At 33.3% G+C, this 23,871-nt stretch overlaps 1 protein-coding gene across 4 annotated transcripts in view; it reads left to right on the top strand.

Annotated features, from left to right (window-relative positions):
• Positions 1 to 23,871, top strand: part of LOC145692944 (uncharacterized) — a 729,891-nt gene that overhangs the window by 674,986 nt on the left and 31,034 nt on the right. For 3 of the 4 annotated variants that reach the window (XM_081768531.1, XM_081768529.1, XM_081768530.1), the window contains one exon: positions 22,927 to 22,977. The exons of the other annotated variant lie outside the window; for it this stretch is intronic. In XM_081768531.1, the coding sequence (XP_081624657.1) occupies positions 22,927 to 22,977 (51 nt within the window). The remainder of the gene's footprint in view (positions 1 to 22,926; positions 22,978 to 23,871) is intronic. 4 annotated transcript variants of the gene reach the window in all.

Raw genomic sequence — 23,871 nt, 5'->3', positions numbered from 1 at the left:
AAGGAATAATATGAAGCAGTGGCGTACGCAGAATATCATTAAAGAGGGGATTCAGGCTCCGAAGTCCATATCGTTTCAGGAATTCGTAAAACTATTTGTAAAACTATCTTAACATGATAAATATTTATTTTATCCTTAATATCTTATTCAAGGGGATTAAAAAGCCGGAGGATAAAAATGGGCTCTGGCTGTCTTCCTTGTCCAGTTCTTTCCCATGTTTTTCCGTTAATTATTTTCCAGTGTGAAACGACTTCATAGATGTATTTGAAACGCTGTGTCAATAAATAAATAAATAAATAAATAGAAAGTATGAATATTGACATTTCAATGTACAAGTAGAGGATTAGAATTAAGCATACATACATATACTGAACATCAACCATCATAAGCTCTCACTGCAATATTTTGGTTTACAAACTATTGCGTATATCTAATTTAAACTATTTTAGTACGACACACTTCTTGAAGCAATATGAAACTTTAAGAAATGCCTTTTTAGTGTTGCCTTAGTGTTTTATAATAATAATAATAATAATAATAATAATAATAATAATAATAATAATAATAATAATAATAATAATAATAATAATAATAATAATAATAATAATAATAATAAAATCATTAAGTATACATTTTAATCGAATTAAGTGTTTTGTGAACATTGATACTACATATTTTTTTCTAGTAGTCGCATATTGATAAGGATATTATGATTTTTTTAAATAACATTTTTGTACAGTCTACGCATTTTTAACATTGTAATATCACAGTGAAATTGTTTATATATATACATTTCTTTTTTTAAAAAAAAAATAAAATAAAATTCTACACATTGTATTCTTATCTATAGATATAATATAATAAAATGATAATAAATTATTTCTTGGGAGGGCAGCACGTTGTGTATGTGCAACCCATGTATAAATAAATTTTTAAATAATAAGGATTTATCTGTAACATTTTTACTATTTAATGTATTAACTAATCCACTTAAATCCATAAACACAATAATGTAAGATTTTAATAGTAGATCTAACAGAAAAGTGTATTTTCTTATATTTTTACACCCCATCTGTAGTGAATTAAAGTACATAAATTATTAATAAATTCAAAAGTGAATTTTTATTTAACTATGAAATATAATAATATAGATAATGATATATTATATGTTTGTATTAGTAGTGCCAATATCAACATTACATGAGCAAAATTACATTTTGGTGTACTGCATTGGGTCATAAATAATTTATGGTGTGCCGCGAGGAGCAAAAGGTTGCGGATCACTGCCATAAAGGGTTATTATAGAAGCATCACCCCTTGGTAGTATGCAACCCATTCTTCCCTATGCTTTAATTCGCATCAGAGATGGGTGAGCCGTAGATGATGATACTTTCACTATACCTCATGAAATAGAATTTGTGAAAATCATAGAATTCTTTCGCTTCTGTCCAGTAGCGTACGCAGGAATTTATTTCGGGAGGGGTCCAAACTCAATATGAGGGTATTTTATATTAAAATTCCTAAAATTGCCCCTAAAATTAGGCTCAATTTACACAACAGTAGAAATTTCGGGGGGTTCCGGACCCCAAGACCCACCTCCTGCGTACGCCCCTGCTTCTGTCTATACACCGTGATATCTCTGTTTGAACAGAAATGGACTACTTTCAATTATCATAGCAGTGTGTGTAGGAGGACTTCGTGTAACAAAATAAATTGACTAATATTAAAATGAAGAATAATATTGCATTCATTATTATTGACATGGTAGTTTAAGGTAGGACAAAATGTATGTCAAGGTCCTCCTTTAAAGAATAGCAAGGCCATCTGTCGTCTTTTAAACATCTGTAGGCACAGCGAACAGTAAAAAAGAAAAGAAAACACTCTAATCTTAGATTTATCCAATGGATAATGCGATTGTGCTTCAAATTTTGTTCTTTGAAAGAAAATATGAAACAACTTGTTTTTGTGGCTTCGGATTTTTCTGTCTTCGCATCAGCATGATCCTTCTGCAATATTTGTAGATTTGTGTTTTCTGCAGTTTTCTTTGCATATTGATGGTAGTTCGCTGAATCATTACTGAACTTACGTGTTTTGACGTTTTAGTCACCAATTACCCCGAATTGTAAAGGTCGAAAAGGGTGATTCATCAGGTTTTTTGCCACTATTATTATTAATTTAGCCTCATTTTCTACCAGTACAATGGCTATAACACAGAAATTGTACAGGGTGTTCCAAAATTTTACGGTGATAAATAATTAACATGTTCAAAAGGACGACAATATTTGAAACAGTCAAATTCAGTTGATGTTAACATTTTCTTAGGCGCGCTTCCATTGTTACCAATGCAATTTGATGAACTGTTGTTCCTCCAGTGGATGCATAGTTTTCCGAATTAATTCAACATGTCTCTTCAATGACAACAGATTAACACTTTAACAGGTTTTCACATTACTCGAAATAAATAACTTCCACTCTGTGTTTATGCTGTTACGCTGTGTCTACCGATTAATGACTTAAATTCCGTTTGGATGACATCGTAGAAAGCTCTAACTACGACATTGGGCTACTTCATGCGTACTTCTGTACATTGTAATATACCTGAATAAGCATAGACTAATAATATAGCTAAAATCTTTTATTCGAATATAGTCCTGTATAATATGGGGCTATAATGCGCTATATAATAAAATATGGGGCTCTCAAGTGCAAAATGGCTGAACAAACATGCATAGTAATAGGTTCGATATCCAGTGAAGGCCTCAACAGAGCATACGCATTGTTTTGTTTGCCTTTGCATTTCACAAGCCGGAAAGAGTTTCCTCGTGGTTGTATGGTTAGCGTACGCTTCGTTGGCGCGAAAGACCTGGATGGGATTCCTGGTGGGAGGTCATGTGGTTTGGATCCCACATTATGTTGTAGATGCATATCTCATGATAGTAGGTCTACATCCAATATATACTCCTACGATTCTGACCCTTGGATTTTGTCCGTCTTGTCAGAATTTTCCTTGGATTTTGTCCCCGCCATCGTTATTACAGCCATTACATACATGAATTCCGATCTGCATAAAAACACGCTAGGAGTCAAGCATTTCGGTGCTGCATTTCCCCATAAATAATAATTTTAAAGAAACTTCCCACCTAAAATTTCCTGTCTCTGAAGATTAGGCAGAACGGGAATTCCTGTTCTGTCTAAATATAAGATGATTTAAAATATTTTCTACAAAGTGCTGGAGATTAGGCAGAATGGGATTGATTCCCCCGCCACAACCACTCCCCCACAGTAAATGTAATAGCTAAAAATATTTTTTAAAAGTATTTTTATAATAATGACGAACCTTCGTAGTTCTTGAATTTGTGTATCGTAATATTTGTCAATATTGTAAAATAATTATATTCTTTGTTAAAGGAGCTACAGCTTTATTAGATTCCATAAATAATAAATAAATACATAAACAGTTTAGTAGTCTTCAGTAATGTCTTTGTCAATGCCTCCTCATCCTCAGTATTCAATTGTGCCCCTTCTATGAAATCGGACTTGGCTACGGGTCTGTTATTAGACAAGCTACACCGTTGATAGGTTACATCGTCTTTTCCATTCTGAAAGTGTACTGTATATGAATGCATGAGCGCGCGCGCGCGTATGTATGTGTGTGTATGTCTATGCAACTGTGTAACTGACTTGTGTCTATATTTAGAGAGCAAAAACGGGAGTCCAAGAATTCGAACAATATCAAAACTAGGTCAGGTGATCTTTTTCGGAAGCAGACGACTAAATGATGACTCAGTTAAACACATACGCAATGCGAGAGATCTCCACGTCTCTCAAAGACATTTTTCTCTTGTTATTCCTTATAAATTCATGTTGAAGTTGGTTAAGAGTGATTTTCGTTAATATAGTACATCCCCGATGTTATTATTATTATTATTATTATTATTATTATTATTATTATTATTATTATTATTATTATTATTATTATTATTATTATTATTATTATTAATTAATTAATTAATTAATTAATTAATTAATTAATAACAATAATAAATATGTATCACTGTAAGAACACTATCAACAGTGAATTCATCTGCTACTTAAAATGTATTTTGTTACATTTGTAGAATATAAATAAAAACTGTTCTAGCAGAATAAAAAGCTAAGATTTTCCTTTTTTCTTTTCTTTTTTCCGTTCTTTTTCAATTTTGGAAAATATCTTAACAAAAAGACAATGCAGAATATAAAAACGTAGAACTGAGCCATCAGGACCTTTGGAACTACCAAATCAAGACCAGGGCACAACATTCGGCTCATATGTGATCAGTGGCGTATTTACGATTTTGTTTCGGGGGGCTTTGCCTGAAAATGTGAAAATTCTGCAAGATATTTCATATACTTTACTATAGTAAGTAAGATTTCGGGGGGCTTAAGCCCGGAAGCCCCCCCTAAATACGCCACTGTATGTTATGCTTATTCCCACACACACGAAACATATTGGTGTAATGTAGTTAGATAATTTGACTTAAATAAATACATAAACAGTTTAGTAGTCTTCAGTAATGTCTTTGTCAATGCCTCCTCATCCTCAGTATTCAATTGTGCCCCTTCTATGAAATCGGACTTGGCTACGGGTCTGTTATTAGACAAGCTACACCGTTGATAGGTTACATCGTCTCGACAAGCTGATTCGAGAGTAATATATATAATTCCCTCAGTCCTCATCGTAAACCAATCCATATATACCCGTGCATCAAGCGTGCACCCAGAACTTTTTGTTGAGAGGGGTTCAGTACTACAAACTGCTACGTCTTTGTGCTATTGAACTGGCATTATTCAGCACCCGAAAAGACTATAAGTAATTGTAAAATACTTCCACCTAAATTTTCAGAAAAAAAAAATGATAGAACTAGATTGTATTTTTATAAGAGAAACAGTACAAATGATGTGTAAGATCAAATTTTCATGTTACATCAATCAATTCCCTGTTGTATAATTTTATTGAGAAAGTGTACGTTGAGTTATGAAGTTTTAGGGGGGATCCCGACCCAGTGCTCCCCTGCCGTAGATACAAATGCAGTTTTAAAGGAGTTTGCTTTACCAACAAGAAGTCCTTTTTATATATTTATTCTGCCCATCCGAGAGACATAAAATCTCAAAAACTACGATCACCAACAATTTTGAACAGGGTGTACGAGGTCAAAAATTAGGAATCGAGTTCTCTGATGGAGGTGATCCATCCAGTTGATCCGAATAAATGGCATTGACATCCCATGTATGTCCATAGAAAGATTATTATGGTTGAATTGCCCCTTTGTAGTATGCAATCCAAGCGTATCTTAAAATCAGGTTGGTTGCATATAATTCAGTTACCTTCAATATTTTATATTGAAGGGCCGGATCCAGGATTCAAATATATATACATACAGGGCCGGATCCAGGATTCTCTGAGGTGCGGTGCACCAGTAACCACCAGTACATTTGAATTAAATTTGAGTTCTTTAAATGCCTTTAGCCATCTGTGATGTGAATGAGAAATTTCTTTGGAAATGCTAAGTATCTGCTCTCGATGAATTCTTTTCCTTCATCCTTCAGAAAATTGACTCATACTATTGATTTTGCAAAACTCACTGCTGGCTTCTCACTTTAGGTAGTGTATACTTACAACGAAGGGAAGGGGGGTGCACGTGCCCCTTTGCATCCCCCAAAATCTTACCCTGTTTATATACATATACTAAGGTCTTCCACGGCAACGGCGCGTACGCTAACCGCTTAGCCATGAGGGAAGTGCTATTCGCAAGATGTGTCCAATTGAGTCCGCCTTCCTACAAAGGATGCTGGCTAGGATTGTTTTTCTTTGAAATGAAATGAAATTTTAATGTGATTTTGGTGATTTCTTGATCAAGTCTAGTTAAATGTCTCTTTATTTTTTCAAAATGAATTTGGATTATTTATAAATTTAATATTTTTAACTTAAATTAGATTATTTACTAATTTAAAATTATTTAAATTAAATTTGATTGTAAATTTAATAGTACTAAAATGTATTATTTATAAATTTAAGAATACTTAAATTAAATTTATTTTTATAAATATAATATTATTTAAAATTCGATTTATATTTAGTAGCGCTTAAATTAAATTTAGTTATTTATAAATTTAATAGTGCTTAAATTTGATTATAAATGTAATAGTATTTAAATTAAATTGGTACTTAAATTAAATTTGATTATTTAAATATTCAAATATTGTATATTAACGATATTTAATTTTCTCGAAATAAGGAGCTTTTAAACATATTGGAAGAAGAAATCAGACACCAACTCACTAAAATTCCAATTAAATTGAAAGAAAACCGAAAGTTCATTTCTCATATAGGCTATAAATGGATTTGAAAAAAGGAGAGAGAATACAAGTATTCATCACTCTTACTATGTTGTAAATATTTTTCGTGAAAAATAGTACGTTATATTTCTCAAGTACCGAAAAATATAAAGACCTAGTCCCGTAGAGTCATCCCTCTTAACTACGTGCATACACCTGACTATAACGGTGTTAACCTCTTATAGTATGCATTGTTACAACCAAGGACGTGTCTAAAGAGAATAGAAAAATCAGAGAGTTGTCTAATTCAGTCCTCAAAATGGCTTAATGCATTTCATCCAGTACAGTCTTCAGAATTTACGGATATCTTGCGACCAAAATTCCTCGTTACCCTAGTTACGTCTTTACACACAACTTTTTCCTTCTTAAAGAGATTATACCGTTCTTTTTGTTCTGATTCATTTTTGAGCAGGAGTATTTTTAAAGAACACACAATAATTCTTAAACTTATTGAACAGAATTTCGATATGGAAATAAGGCAGTCATTTCACTAAAACGTAGATTGTATAACAATCATAATAATTTCATTTCTTGTTATATATTTCTCTTTTAAAAACCTTAAGCGGGAGCAAGTAACAGGAGCCAAAACTTGGAGCATAAATTATGTTCTTGTGTTTCACATGACCCAGTTCCTGACGTCACAAGTGTTCGCTGGCATCTATATCCATCCAGGATTTTGCTTCTCAAAAGAAGAGAAGTTGATAGTAAGGCAGAAAGAAATAGAGAACGTTTCTCCTTATGCTTCTGTTGGGGTCGTCGAGTAAAAAAAAAAAAAAAAAAAAAAAAAAAAAAAAAAAAAAATCCATTTCGTAACGTAGAAAAGTGACAGATATCATATTGGTCGTTATAACGAAAGAGAAGGAAAAAGTAACGTTCAAAATTCTTACAAAAGGAAATAGACCCGTAGCCAGCTCGATTCCTTAGCGTGGTTAGAAATTATTATACTGAAGGATAATGACAGGGATCAAAGAACACCACAAATATATTTATTTATTTACTAACAGAATGTCCGTTCTTCGCACGACTAGAATTCGTTTCTTTTTGGACATAAAGGGCACGAATATCACACATACTCTAAGGAGTACTAATGAAGGATGAATTTGGATTTAAACGGCATTGGAAGTGTCACAGTTCATCTCAGCGTCCCTGTAAACTATAGATTCAACACTAATATCGGTAATTTTCGATCATTTTTTATACATATATCTCCCCCTCCTCCAAGTTGCACCATCAAAGTGAAATGATAAAAACCATTCCAGGCCTAAACCTCATCTATGTTGAAAATTTTATCAAAATCGGTCGGGTGGTTCAAGAGTAATGTTATTAAGGCACAAACGTAGTCACTTTTATTTTTATTTATGTAGATAGAATCTGTAACAGAACTCTAGAGTTTTTTCTCTTGACACTGTTGAGTGCTAATATTTTTAAACACATATGCATCTAAACAAAGAATTTAAAGTTTGAAGGGGGGGGGGGGGTCTGAAGGTGACTGAAGTGAGTGGTAACCTCTCCTAGCTCTCTCAAACTACGAACCTATTTTACAGTTTTACAAATTTGTACAACTATTCTTTGAAAGATCATCTGGTCCCACGCCTTTGGTACTTGTCATGGTGCAGTAATATGGTATTTGAGATTTAAATTCTTAGAATGGGCATTTCGCGAATCATGATGTTTGGTAGTATCTAGCAAGAAACACGTCATTGGAGAACTAAAGTAAAATGTGTTAAATTTAATTTAATTTGGTAAATAAAGTTGCAAACATTTCGCGTATCTAGTTTTGCTTCAATGCAAAAAGTATCTGAAGCGTTCTGTTTTAGAGGGAGCAATAATAATAATAATAATAATAATAATAATAATAATAATAATAATAATAATAATAATAATAATAATAATAATAATAATAATAATAATAATTTAGGACGGTCACTGCCCGCTCTAGTCCCTCCCAGGCTATGGGCCTGGAAAGAAAGGAAAAGTATTTCGATTTTATTGTAAGGATGATCAGAATTTACTATTTGCACACCTACCTTTAAAATTTCTTTCTGAATAACGATCCGCCATCAAATTTTCGAAAGTTTTTTCGCTTCTGTGAACGAAGTAAATTTTCTGAAATATGAAAGCATGCGGAGTGAAGGGGGTTTTGGCTCTATCCCTAATAACTCAAACCCTGTTGATGGAACTAGGTGACATACGAATGTTTGGTTAGGAAGGAGTTTTTAAAAGTGTATATCAAATAGAAATGTGTCTCAATTAGAAATTAAGTGTGACAGAAACACGTATTATTATTATCTGGGTTGCAGTTACGACCATGTTATACTTCCGAAAACACAACTTAGTAATAATATGATATTTGTTTTGGGCAAATTTTATATTTCTGTAAGTTAAAATAATTAGTTCCAATGCTGAAAGGAGTCATATTCTAATATGACCTATGGTAGCATAGTAGTTCAGTGATAGAGCATTCATCTCTAGTGCGAGCGGTCACTGGTTCGATGTCAGATCACGTAAGTTTGTGGTGAACAAGATTATGTCCGTGAATTTTCTCGGATCTTTCCATTTCCTTCCACGTTTTCATTCCACCAAATTATTTCTCAGTCATTTACTTCCATTAGTCATCCGTCTCCATTAGCCTAAAGGGCATAATCGGGGAGCGTTAAATGCAAGCTTTTTTTTAAAAAAAAAAAAATAATTAATATGTCTCGTTTCTTGCGTGATGGAGCTAAATGATATCCTGAAATAATTGTTCAGTAAAACTACTGTGCAATGAACCATAAGCAAATGTGCTGGTACTCCATCGTAATTAAATCACGAGGATACAATAGCGCCGTTAATAATAAAAAATAACAACCAATCAGGCGCGCACCCAGATTTTTTTGTCGGGAGGGGTCCAATTTTTTTTCTGAGAGGGAGGAGATCCAATGCGTCTATGTTGTATTAAACCTGTATTGTTCTGTACCCGAAAAGACGATAAGCAATTGCTAATTACTGCCACCTATATTCTCAGCAAATCTGACAGAACTAGATTACTTTTATAAGGAAAAGAAGAGTATAGATGAGAAGTAAAATCAAACCTGTAGGCCACATCAATCATTTCTCTGTTAAATAAGTATTGTCTAGTTATGTTAGTCGATTTACGAAGTTTTGGAAAGGTTCTGACCTGGTGGTCCCCTCCGTAGATATATCCCTGCAACCAATATTAGTGATTTATTATTGGTTATTATAATACGAACCATATTGCCTGTATTAGCCATATTATACTATACTATTACAACGATTAAATATCAGTATGTCCTCAATGATTCGTTCGATTGTACCGAAACAGTCACTGATTGCTTGTAATATTTTAATTCTCGGCTTAATTACAAGTAGTCCTAGTACACACGGAAAAGAAAGAAGTTTTGTTTTGCCAATTTTCCTTTGCCGACAGCTGACAAATTTTGTTTTGCCAATAACTCCGGAACAAATTAATTCGGATTTTTTGTTGTTATCCGTAGAATAGTTATAATTTGATAACTTGCCAATATCGGTACCCTAATAGATTAATTTATTGTTGAGTTATTAAGAAAAGAAATTTTGTCAACTGATGAATACTTTCTTTCGTAACTGTGTATGCAACACTTGTCTCTTGGCGGACAATGGACAAATAGATACAATCACAACTAGGGGCAGGAGATTTTCGCAACTTGAAATTAAACATTTCGCATTTGAAATTAAAAATTTCGTATTTTGTCGCATTTTGAGATATAAAATTTCTCATTTTGTCTCTAAGTAAATTATTTTACAAGCTCTAATATACAAACTCTAATATAGGCCCAATATAAGTAATAAATAATAATAGGACTACTACTTAGGACAATGAAGTTACTTTTTATGCAGTTACTAACAACAAATTACTTCTTTCTTCTTTTACAAGTCCAAAAACTTAAAATACACGAGCACAATATCTTCACGATTGCCATCACAAAACACCATACATTGTATTAGATATACACCAAAAACACATACACATACAATACATTAGTGCAGTATCTTCTTGTATATCTCGTCCGCAAATTATTATTCTGATAAAAAAATGTAGCATGTTGCACGTTTCCACATTTTCTTCTTTCGTTTATAGCCTTCTACCAAACTGCATTTCGAAAAAAAAAAAAAAAAAAAAACTTTTCATAATCAGTATTCGTTATTGAAAGCCATGTTGCAGACAGGCACAAGTTACTGAATTTTAAAAATTTATCCTCTTTGGTTCTCTGTGCAAGTAAAATATTCGTCACTTCGCGTTTTGCGGCATATTTCGCTCAAAATGTCAGTTATCGCATTTTGTCATGATTGCAAAATACCCATTTCCTTACTCAATCTGACGTACTACGTTGAAAAACCAACTCTCGGCTATATCGAAAAAGTTTCGCGATTTTGCAACTGCGAAAAACTCCTTCCCCTAATCATCACCTTAACATATTTTAATTTATAATTTGTTTTTCTCGAATTTTACGCATCAGAATTTTCGGTCAAGTGTGTTATTTTGTTTAGGTAATCGATTGATATATATGTCTAATTTTGGAAAATTTTGTAGCTAAACAAACAATTTACAATTAAGAAGTTAATCATAACTTTTGTCTATTATCTTATTTAACACAGTATATACTGCCATCTTTCTAGTATTGTACTGAAAAGATTGATAACTTATTTTTCAGTACAGGTTTCATATTAATGGGTGATGTGGTTATTGTATAGCTTCATATTTTTTAAAGTTTAAAAAATCAGTTTTTTTTTCTTTTTTTTTTCGATTGGTTAGTTTCGTCACGCATGAGGATATACATTCACCCATTAGCAGCTTGTTTGATTCGATGGGATCTATCATCTCCAAGAAACAAAAACACACGAACAGAAATATTGATTCATTCTGTAAACCAACTGCGGTTTTAAAAATCTCGAGGGTTCGTTGCGGCAGATCGTATCCTATGGATTTTAATCCTACTGGGATTGCACTTATCCTTTTCCCCCCACCCCACCCCCTTTCACAAGATTTATCTTTATACCATTCTCTTGTTCGTCTGCTCTGTTTAGAAGTTTGAAAAACAGGGGGGGGGGGAATTGTTTAACACTGAACGTGTAATTGCAGTTGGAAGTCCGAAAAGAGAAAAGACGGGTTCCAGATTGGAAATTATAAGGTAGTTTTAGTTGAATAATTAAATGTGTGAAATAGAAGATTTCAGAGTTTTTGACATATCTAAACGTATATTGCTTAAGATGTATTGTGGCTAATTAATTAAATAAGAATAATCAAATTATTGAAATAATCATTAATTGGACGTAAACGTTATCATTTAAAGACCAACTGCGCCATTTTGTTGAACTTGAAAATATTTTACAAAATCATTTACTATTAGCAATTTAAGATAACATTTCTCATAGCTGCAACAATCTATATATTCAAAGCAGAAAGTTCGTGAAGAAAGTCAGAGCAGTAAAAGTAAGGAAAAGAGTGTAACCTAACCTAACCTACTTTAGTATTCGCTTAGCCTCGTTGCTGGCTTTCCCATTAAACCCCAATCAAGCAATGTACTAATCACTGTATACAACAATTAGTGCATTAAAGAACTTTTCTTCTATTAGTTTGAATAGATAAAACTTTACTTTTTTTTTTTTTTTACTGCTTTGACTTCCCTCACAAGCCGCTTCTAATTCAAAGGTAAGTGCCAAAATACAAACGCAATCCAATACATTAAATCACGCCAACTTCTAAAGGCAAAGCTTCCTCCGAGGAGCGTTGCCATCTTTTACAAACTTTACTTCTCAGCTTTGACAAAAATAACGAATATCTCTGTCAGTACGTGAGTTATCAATCTCACATAACCACAGTATTACTCCTCATGCTCTACCACCTTGCATTATAGATGTTAAACCATACAGTACTAATGACCTTTTCCGAGTTATTGTATCTTCTCCCAATTCAACTTTTCTCTGCTGTTGATGACAACAATGCTCAGCGGACTCCTCTAAACTTAGAGTCAGCGTAAACAGTTCTTGTCAATTTTTAATTTAAGGTGTACAAAACGTTTGTCCCTCACTCCCTGTGTGCGCCAACAGTGTTTGCATTTAACACATGTTTCAAGTTATTTCTCGAAAAGTTTGCAACACTGATATGCGTTTACCAAATCCAATTTAGGTCATTGGATTTACAAAAATAAATCTTCTCTTCGTTTGGCAACACTGTTAATCCGTTGATGTCAGTCAATACACGGACAGATGTCGCCCTTTCTCTAGTTGCTTCGTGCAAAGTTTCGTTTCTCTGTCTCTTTTAGTTTTTCCGTTGTCACTGTTGGAAATTCTAAATTATATTATAATGTGGAAACGGGAGAACCCTGAGAAATCGGCACGGGTCAAATCGGCACGGGTTAACGTTCTCGTATCGTCACATAGAATACAATTGGGATTGGTGCGTACCACTACACGAAATTATCCAAAATAAGGGACACCTATCTATCTATCTATCTATCTATCTATCTATCTATCTATCTATATATATATATATATATATATATATATATATATATATATATATATATATATATATATATATATATATATATATATATATATATGTGTGTGTGTGTGTGTGTGTGTGTGTGTGTGTGTGTGTGTGTGTGTGTAGGTGGGCGAATAATAATAAAAGAATTGGTAGAAAATGACAGTGTGTCAGGACAGGAGAGAACTCAGAAATAAACTCACGGAGACGATACTAACTACCACAACGCACGTGGCATTGGAATGAAGACCTTTCGCTCCAAAGATGAGCTCTTTAGCACTTAGCCATTATGCACGCGTACTCATGACAGAGATCCAACTCGAAAATAAAAATGAAATCTTTAAGTTTCACGTCCCCTGGTTATGCCGGCAAAGCTAAAGGAAACGGTGATGATTAGAAATGAGTGAAATGGTGGAATGAAAAAAGTGGGAGGAAACGGGAGAACCCTGAGAAAACCCACCCACAAGGTTTTTATCCGCCACAAAGCTCACTTGGTGCGAGATGGGATCGAACCAAGGACCTCATGCACCAGAGATGAACGCTCTGCCACTGAGCGGCCCAACGATTATATGCGTTAGGCTAAGGAAGACGGATGATTAAAGCAAGTGAATGATGATGGAAGAAGTGGTAGAGGAAATAGGAGTACCCCCGAAAAAATCATGGACTGATGTCTGCTACAATCTTACTTGGTCGGAGATTGAATCAGGGACCTCACACAACAGAGGTAAGAGTTCTACTGCTGAGCTGCTAAAATCCATCTGGCGCTATACTTTTCTATACGCTAACATCCAGTTTTCACCAAGCACAAAGATTTTCGCTTTCGAACTTTTTCGAAAACAGTTTTTCTTTCTTTCTTTCCTTCCTTCCTTTTTTGTTTGTTAGTTTGTTTATTTGTTTGTTTAACCAGTAGTTAGAGCTTGCCTTTCCCTTCATGAACTTAGCTCTCATTTCCTTGTCATTGACTCCTTCTTTACCTTTCATAAACCAAATAATCGTTGGTGCCCTTCTGGAGTTGGCAAAATGTTGCTGATTTATTATTTCCTGTTAATAAATAAATAAATATATAAATAAATGCACGTGTATATTATTACTTTTAAAGATTTGTAATTAGCCTACCTAGATATTATAATGGCAGGTCGAACAAAATTGCAGTACTCCTTAGTTTCCTAGCAAAAAACAAAATTTAGTGACACTAATGTCTGTAATTTTACCAAAGCCCATAGAGAGTTCTTACAGCTTTTATACACATAAATACGATCTTCCACTGATTTTTTTTATTTATTTAGTATTTACAGGTTCACTCGTTGAAGAGGCTGTTTTAAAAAAAAGTCGTGTTACTCATATTCATTGAAGCGAGATAGCAAACCGGAAGACTATCGTTGTATCCGCATTGACCAAACTTCCGGTTCTCTTTAATAGGAGATGACACGGACTAATACCTCTGAAAATAACGTATCAATTGCCCAGATAACTCATCATCTCGTGATGACTACTAACATATAAGCATTCATTCAGAATAGGTTGTTTCGGTTTTATGTTTTAAATAAAAATAATATAGTCTACCCGTAAAAAAAAATGCATGTACACCGCATCAATTTCACAGGCACAGAAGATACGTGTGTAATGCCATTTTATCATGAACCTTATACAGTGTCATGCGCAAGATTCCGTCACAGTGAGAGAGAGATTCAAGCACTTAATTTCATTTCCTTTTAGGAAGATGATGGGCCATTCCATCGTCACGGGTAGGACATTTACACTACATTTTTGATGCTTTAAAGTTGTATATTTCTAAAAGTACAACATAAATTCTGCTAATTGCATTATATATGAGCAGTACAGACTTGGGAGCATATGTAGCTGATGTTTTAAGTATTTTTTCTGTTTAGAGTAGAAAATATTAATTCCTAATTGTCTGTCACGGGTGGGGACAAAAAAGAGAAGTGACTTTCGACACACCAAGTGAATGTTACAAAACTCTGTGAATTCTTGGCTCAAAATGTTTTTATTTAAACGGAAATGTATAAATGATGAAATTTTAAAACAAACTTCACATAATAGAAATTTGCCAAATATTTATTTAATGAATAAACTAAACTTTACTGTGTCACGGGCAGGACACATGGTTGTCACGGGCAGGACACCGTGTAAATCAACACACAACATCTCAATAAGAATGATTTCAAAAATGAAATAAAATGGAAAATAAGTTAATTTCTGCTGTTCTGTTATAGCATTTTACATAAATAATTATATTTACTTTAGTTGAGGCTTGCTTTTACCACATAAAAATAATAATATGTCGTACACTTATTTCTCACCACCTACACTTTAGGAAATGGTTTTATTTGCCCATTTGCACCCACCTTGTAGGGAAATTCGTACAAAACACTGTCTAACAGTATATAAAATAGGTGCTGGTATCCAGTGCCCGTGCCGTGAAAATCAGCGCCCGGGGCGAGAGTATACGACGCGTCGCGACAGCGCCCCCGTAAATATGAGTGAGATCGACAGACCAGCCGCAAAGCGTCACCATGGTTGGCGCGATGCATAAGAAAATTTTCAAAAATAAACTCTGCTTTTCCTTGAGTTTGAGCACTTTTTAATACTGTTTTCCTTCCATTTTCATATATATATATATATATATATATATATATATATATATATATATATATATATATATATATATATATATATATATATTCCTCCTGAATTTTGCGCCCCCTTACTTTGACGCCCGGGGCCATAACCACGCTCGCCCCCCTCCCCCCGGGGCACAGCACTGCGGGTATCAAAGGTATTATTTGATCGAAATGCACGTAAGACACATCTTCAACAGTCTTGAAAGTTTTACCGCAATCGCTTACGGTCTTCATACGAATTTCGTTGACTTCTTCGTCCTCTTCTACTGGGCTTTGTGCGATAGTTGCATGTCTGTTTTCTTTTTCTGTCCACTAGAAAAAAATTCCATCAACAAAAATGTTTATTGTGCCATATCTTCAACAGCTGGTCTAACACAAGTCTTGTTAACATGCACAAGCCTTGTAAGTCGTCCCTCAGGATACCTTCATGGCCTTTGGAGTCACCATTTTCAGAATCTGAATAAAAGTCTATTAGACATTTAAAGATTTTATACGGATGAAGCTCTAATTTAAAAGTTCGACGAACTACCAAATTTTCACTTTCAAATTGCAGGAATAACTGTTTTGATTGGGGACATTCAATTGACAAGAGCATTTTCCCGTCTTTTATTCAAAACGTCTTTTTTTTCTCAATTTCTGCTGATAGTAGTAAAACAGATATATTTTGAAACGAAGAGTTTAAAGCTGCTACGAAATTAGCAGCACATTCTACAATTATTTTGTTTTGTTTCATAAAGTTCCATACTGGCCGTTTTGTACGTACTTCAATCCCATCTACTGCTCCCTTGAAACGAACAGAAAGGTGACACTAATGATAATATTTATATGACATTTATTTTAAGTTAAAACATCATACTGACAGTAATACATAATCCTCTATTTAAGTAAATAATGTTCATGCTTAGAAAACTTTATTTTAGTACACATGGAATAATTTTCTATCTTGAATAACCAATGTACACAAACTATCCCACCAGTGGCATGCCCACTGTCACGGGCAGGACAAGTTTTCAAATTGAAATAAATCAAAATATATTGTCAGCATTAGTCCAAAATTTGGTAAATGTGAAGTACACGTGAAAATTGTTACTTCTACTAAGTACGAACCACATTCTCAAATTTAGTAATTCAGTACAATAACTTTTGGTAGTTTTCTGTCACGGGCAGGACACTCAAGTTGACCTTTACATCTTTAATGATATTATAAACAATTTTTACCCTGTAAACACTATTTCAACTGCAGCTTGTAGCAAAAAGAAGCATCTTGAATACCTCGAAGTTATTTCAGCCAAACATGCACAATATACCGCAAAATGTTGCCGATAACAAGAATAAAAATTTTCCTCCCAGCTGACATGTTACAAATTCACAACTCAGACTTAAAATTTTACGTGAATTCTAAGTATAAATAAGTTTTTCTTTGTGAAAAAGTAAATTTCGTTCTATTTACTTCATATATACGTAAAAATGCATTGATTTTAACAGTTTTCGAAAATTTGGGTTCAGGCTCACTTTCGCGTGGAATGGCCCTGATGTTTTTGTGTATTTTAATGCAGTAAATTTTTATTTTTCCATAATATCTTGTGAAAAGGGAGTTTAAACTCCGAAGCTCCCCCTTACATACGTTATAATCTTATACCCTATATACTGTATAATATGTGTAAGTGAAATCAATGTTGTACATCACCTTCACGACAAAAACAGCTCAACCGTTTGAAACACTTGAACATAGCACTTAGGTTGAGATATGTTTTTATTATTTCACTTTGATAATCAACTATCTTCACACTTGATAATCAACACTTGATAGTTAACCAACAACTGAAAGTATGTTGTCGATAAAGTCCGCATTGTGACCAATAGAGGTTAATGTTTTTTGCTAGCAATCGGACAGATCTCTGTTTCGAATCCCGAAACCGTCATTCTCACTGATTTTTTCCAACTTGTTTTCCTGAGTCTTACTAGAAGAAGCGCGAGATGGTACCTTGAATATACAGCTAACTTCCTTTAAAAATTTCCTTTCTCAAGTTCTTAATGTACCTACATATTATTGTTTCCAATACAAAATATTTAGCTGTTCGACTGGATCTGAAACTTCGAAATTAAATAAACTTTGCTATAGAGATATCAAGCATTACACAGGTAATTTGGTCGCCTTTGTAAATCATCTTAATACTCTAACTTAGCAATATGTAATTAGTTGGCTTATATGAACTGCATATAAACGCTATAATATCGCATAGTAACTATTAGAAACTACTTTTATTAATTGTCGTGATATCGTATATTATGCTTATATTTAAATGGTGTTTACAAAATTTTCATAATTTTTGCTATTCTGGCAACAATATTTTGTTTTATTTATTTGTCTATGAGACATGTTCGGAAAGTAACCTCCGATTGGTCATTGTGTGTGAAGTAGTGGAGGGAGCGCTACCATCTTTGCACAGACGTGCATGATAGATCAGTCTACATCCAGCCGTGGTAGAGTAAAGGTTGTCTGATCACTAGTTCCACTTTTGTAGCGTCTCAAAACATGTGCTGCAATAAAAAATAATAAAAAAAAAAACCGCCAAGTGCGAGGTGCAAACTGTTATACGTTTTCTTACGACAAAACAATATTCGGCAGCAGATATTCATCGGGAACTTTGTGCCGTGTATGGACCAAGTGTGATGAGTGAAGGAGTTGTTCATCAATGGATTCGTTCATTTAAAATTGGTCGAACAAACATTCATGATGAAGAGAGGAATGGCAGGCCATCAGTGGTCAGTGATGAACTCGTTCGTAATGCATTATCATGTCTTCATGCATATGAAGAAGTGTCTTGAATCTCAGCGCATTGGTGATGATGAGGAGCTAAAAGATGCGGTGGTCACAGCTGGCTCAAGGCACAGGCGGGAGATTTTTGTGCTGATGGAATTTCTAAACTAGTGCACAGATATGATAAGTGCTTGAATGTTTATGGAAATTATGTTGAAAAATAGAACAAAGAAGTAGTTTCCAGATGTCTATAATAATAGATGTAGTTTTCAGATGGTGTTTCTTTTTTTAACCAATCGGAGGTTACTTTCCGAACGGCCCTCGTATTTATTGTTGTTACAAACTGTTAAAATATACTGAAACCATTACCAATATATCATCTAATAAATTCATTGAAATTATTATTTGAAAGTTAGATAGGAATTCGTGTTTATATCCAGAAGGTTGAAGTCATAATTGATGAGCCATTAAAAAAAAAGAAAAGAAAAGAAAAAAGAAAGAAAGAAAAAGAAAGGAAGAAAAAACTTCATATTAGAATACTATTGAAGCTTGAAAAAAGAATCATTTTTTTCGGCTAAATATTTCCCTGCGTGATAAAATTCAGACATGTGATATCCCATCGGAAGACGCTCAGAGTACAGCGAGGGGGAAGGGGATAAGGGATGTTCAAAGATTGAACAAGGAGGAAGAGATACTTGGGAGATCGTTTATTGAGTACGTGATGCCGTACTGCTGTTTAAACGTGATACAGAACGCGTGTTAAAGACGACAGCACACTTGGCAGAACATTTCACGAACTTCCAATAACACGAGATTCGACATAATTTAGTCCGGGACAACTAATATTGCGTGCTATTGAATATATTTTGAAAGAAAAATCATAATATAGTTAAAGTAACTTTTATCTGATTGTGCATGTAAAAGTTAATTTACTTGTAGATTATTATTATTATTATTTTTATTATTATTATTATTATTATTATTATTATTATTATTATTATTATTATTATTATTATTATTATTATTATTATTATTATTATTATTATACGCTCGTTGGTCCTTCATACGTGCATGTGGCACAGTGGCTCAGTGGTAGAGCATTTACTTCTGGCGCATGGCGTATGGTTCGATCCCCGGTCAAGTAAGTTTATGGTGGACAAGATTGTGCCCATGAATTTTCCCAGGATTCTATCGCTTTCTTCCTTATCCCTTAACGCAACAAGCCTAAATCGTCAACGTTGTTTACCAAGCTGGGGTCTTCTAGGGACCCCAAGTATTATTTTAATTTCTCAATTTATTTTTATTTATTTTATTTTTTTTTTTTTTTGCACTTATTGTAATGAACGTATCATTGATCTAATTATGTAACAGATATCCCACAAGGATACAGGGCACATATGAAAATCGAGAATAAATTGGTTCTTATAGTTGCAGCAGGATCACCAAATATCACCCTCTGGAATCCCTACAGGACCCCGCTTGGTGTGTTAAAGGTTATTGTTATTCCACCAGTTATATTAAAATAGTTCACTTTCATGAATTTCCATCTCCTTTAATCCATAGGATACAAATGTGAGACGTTAAAACTGAAAAAAAAAATCGAATAATTATTGAAACAACGGTTCCTTATTTGATTAATTCTACTATTCATTTTTTTTATTCGAATAAAAGCTGTTCTTCGTTATATACTAAGATTCATACCAATGTTTGGTCTGCCAGCCCTCAACCTAAGTACTGTGCATAATATATACAGAATCTGGAACACTGTATATGAGGCCTCAGCTTCCTGAAAATTTCCTTTCTCCAAGTTGCATTTCATTCTTCGTAACTAATAAATCAACTTATAGCCACTTGCCACGATAATGGTTCCGCAGATCCCTTAGTGTGTGTAGGGGAGGAGGCTCAAGTTATGAATCTATTCACTTAGACTATATTTAAAACATGAATCTGCTATCGTAAGATGATAGACGTTATAAAATAGGTGTAACTAGTAGATTGTTCTAAGGCGGGTCAGAGACTTTACATATTAAAAGGAAACGAAGTCTTTTTTCGAACTATGAAAGCAATAATAACTCCATAATACACACATATATTATTTTGTTGCACATAACAAATGTTACGCATAATACACACGTATTATTATTATTATTATTATTATTATTATTATTATTATTATTATTATTATTATTATTATTATTATTATTATTATTATTATTATTATTAATTTTCAGAATGCTACCTTTTTTGAAAGAGAGTCTTCACAGTGCGTGAAGTTAGAATGTTAAATTACTGTAGTAAATATATGAAGAAGCAGTTCTAAAGAAACGACCACTATTTATGGAAGCTCATTTATTTGACTGCATTTATATGGGTATTTTTTTAACTAAGAAAAAAAATAAACTAAGGCTGTTATATAACAGTTTAGTAATAAATTCTCGGCTATATACATACAGTTAGACAAATAAAAGTATAGAAATCCACAACTACTTCCGGTTTCAATGTTGATCTACATGGAACAAAATCGATAACAGATACCGAGAAGCTGTTTTCTTAAAAAATCGTTTTAGCGTATGATCCTCTCTCCTAATTCTTTATTCAAACCGGAAATGGGAGAAATCAACCACTTACGGTCCGGACATTGATCAATATAGAGTAAAAACGATAATAGATAAGTAGAAGCAATTTTCTTCACTCAATTAAACGTTCCAAGAATATATTCCATTTCCACTCAGTGTCTACTAAAACCAGTTTCAATTAGCTGAGAAAATGTCATGTCATACAAACCAAACTTCTTCACGTGGTATATGAGTAACACTGCTAATGTATCTTATATATAAGCTGAATGTTTTTTTTTTCTTTTCATATACAAAACCATATCGTGATTTGGCATTGTTTTGAATTTCCATACGTCTAGGTAACTGCAGAGACAATACTGTAGCCTGTTTAGCATTTTTATATTTATACTAACAGAAATATTTGCTCTTCGCACGGGGAGAATAAGGTTAATGCAAAAGAATTCATAGTTTTAAAAGGCATGTAACCTGGAACACAGGAAAATCGATGGGGTTGATTACCTCAAGGCACTGTAGTTTCACTGTATAACGTTTGAACCGCAGATGCCCCCGTCGAGTCGAAAATAGAAAACAAACCTGCTTCGTATGCATTTGGGTGTTAGGTCTGTGTAAAAAATTTAGAGAATACCAAGTGGCCAAAGTCCGAAATAATTGAAATTTTCAGAAGTGAAATTTGAAATTCAACACCTCATGAAAAATTAATATTTCTGTTGTGTTGGCAACCAAAACCATAATAATGTAGCTTATGGTCTAACAATAATTTATTGTTTACAATTTGGTTTCCATGCATAGAAGTGACTGATGGCATTAATCTTTTATTTATTTATTTATTTATTTATTTTCTGAACTTAGGCCATTTAGGATCCAAAGGGTCCATATAAATAAAAAAAAAGTATACATAACACATGTAAACAGTGAATTATGTTACCTGTGAGATGGACAACTCAAATGACATCATTATGTTTCAGGTTGCCTACCATCCAACCCATCGTTCTGTAGTAAAGTATAAAACTCGTTTAAGCTTAAGACAAACCTAAACCCAGTAAACATCATAATGTGAAATGGAAATTTGATACAGAAATGTGATCTTCAAAAATTATTTTCATATTAAACAAGAATCGATAATACATGTATATATATCTCCATTTATAAAAGAAGAACTGAGTGAGTGAATGACTGACTAACTAATCAATACCCAGCCCAAACCACTTAAGCTAGAAACTTGAAATTTCGACAGGGAATCTGTTTTCTAACATTTGATCTAAAAGGGGAAAAAGGGAGTGGGAATTACAATTATTGTAATAAGTTAACCCATATCTCAGAATCTCTTATCGTTTTTCTTATATATATTTGTCCTAGGAGGGAAGAAAAAAGATGGGGCTCCAATTTTTAAAATTGGATGGCCATGCCTTGAAATCCCTTAAGGTTAGAGAAGGTTACAGACATGAAAATTGGTATTTAGACTTTTCACTTAAAATAATTAGACTTGTTTCAGTATTTTTTGATATCTTCTATAGAAGGGAGAAAATCGACGGGAGCAAAAAGGTATCTTCTAAATATTATAATAAGATTGGCGAGATTAGAGAATGTTAGGAATATGAAATATGGTATATAAACTCTTTATTCAAAACAAGTGAGTATATGCCACAGCATTTCCGGAAATTCCGCTTTTAACGGGAGAAAAGGGATGTATATATATATTCAATATGTAAAAATGAATGAAAATTACGGAAAGCAGGTCATTGAATGCTGATTATGTCTATTAAAGAACTTGTTTGTAGTTTTCAAAATCTTGTTACATTGCAGAAATTTCTGAGCTCATTAATTTTTTTACCAGAAATTGTGATTTACGTATTTCTAGTCTTTGAGAAAACGTGAAAACATCCATCATCAGATCATTTAATAGCATTCTGTAAATATTATATAGCTTTCATTGTATTCGTAACTATGTTATGCATTACGATTTTTAAACAATCATCTGTAGCTCAACGTAGTCTTGAGATTTTTTTATGTTTCGGTAAACTATAATGATTTGTTTTTTAATTACAGGTAGCACCAAAGATCCAAAGAAGGAAGTTCTATCGCCAACAGGTGGAGCAGGTAAGAGATTTTTCTTTTATTTCTTGCTTTAAATTAGGATAGCAAGGTTACCTACTAAATTTGTTATATGTGATTGATAAACCCTAATAAATGAATTTTTAAAAAGTATTACAATGTATAGCTTCTACCAGTGGCGTACGCAAAAGGAGGTTCCAGGTTTTGATCTCCTCCGCTTCAACAAGAAGTCCTGAAATGATATAAACGTGCGGGCTCGAACCCCGGCCGCGGTGATAACATTCTATGCACACCACTGACTTCTTCATTATCTTTATATAGTTAAATAGTTGTGACGGAGAAACTAGCTACTCTCAAGGTATTTCTCTGTTTTCCAGAATACCAGTAGTAAGAGGGGAAGAGATGAAGTTTCCTCTGTTCTTTGAGTACAGCTTCTACGTATATAAGGTTATTATGATATCCATTTTTATCGAATATTATTTCTTGTCCCGTTTAATTATCGCTAAATATTCATAAATCACTCGTTTCTTGACTATAGCAAAATGCGTATTTCTCTTCAGCTTCCAGAAACAAAAGGGAAAATAGATAATTGGCACTCAATCTTTGTTTATTGTGTACGATTCATTTTAACCCCTTTGCGTTTCCATCTCTCCGCCCCGTTCCAGACATTGCTAAGTGTAATGATGATGACTTCCATTCACCGTGGTAGCAGTAGAATGAAATTATGTCATTCCTTAGCATCTGTGTAGGAATATTAAAATTATATCTACGCCTGAAGATAATAATAATAATAATAATAATAATAATAATAATAATAATAATAATAATAATAAGTGCCAGTTCAGTGTGGATTACAGAATTGAATTAAATGTTTAGTGGTAGATGAAAGAAATAACTTAAATATTAACTGTAAAATTGATATAAGAATGTTTTGTATAA

Source organism: Thermobia domestica, chromosome 8, assembly GCF_964235325.1.
Source record: "Thermobia domestica chromosome 8, izTheDome1.hap1.1, whole genome shotgun sequence".
NCBI classification, from domain to species: domain Eukaryota; kingdom Metazoa; phylum Arthropoda; class Insecta; order Zygentoma; family Lepismatidae; genus Thermobia; species Thermobia domestica.
Note: the sequence above shows the minus strand (reverse complement) of the source record. Positions and strands in the feature narration are given on the sequence as shown.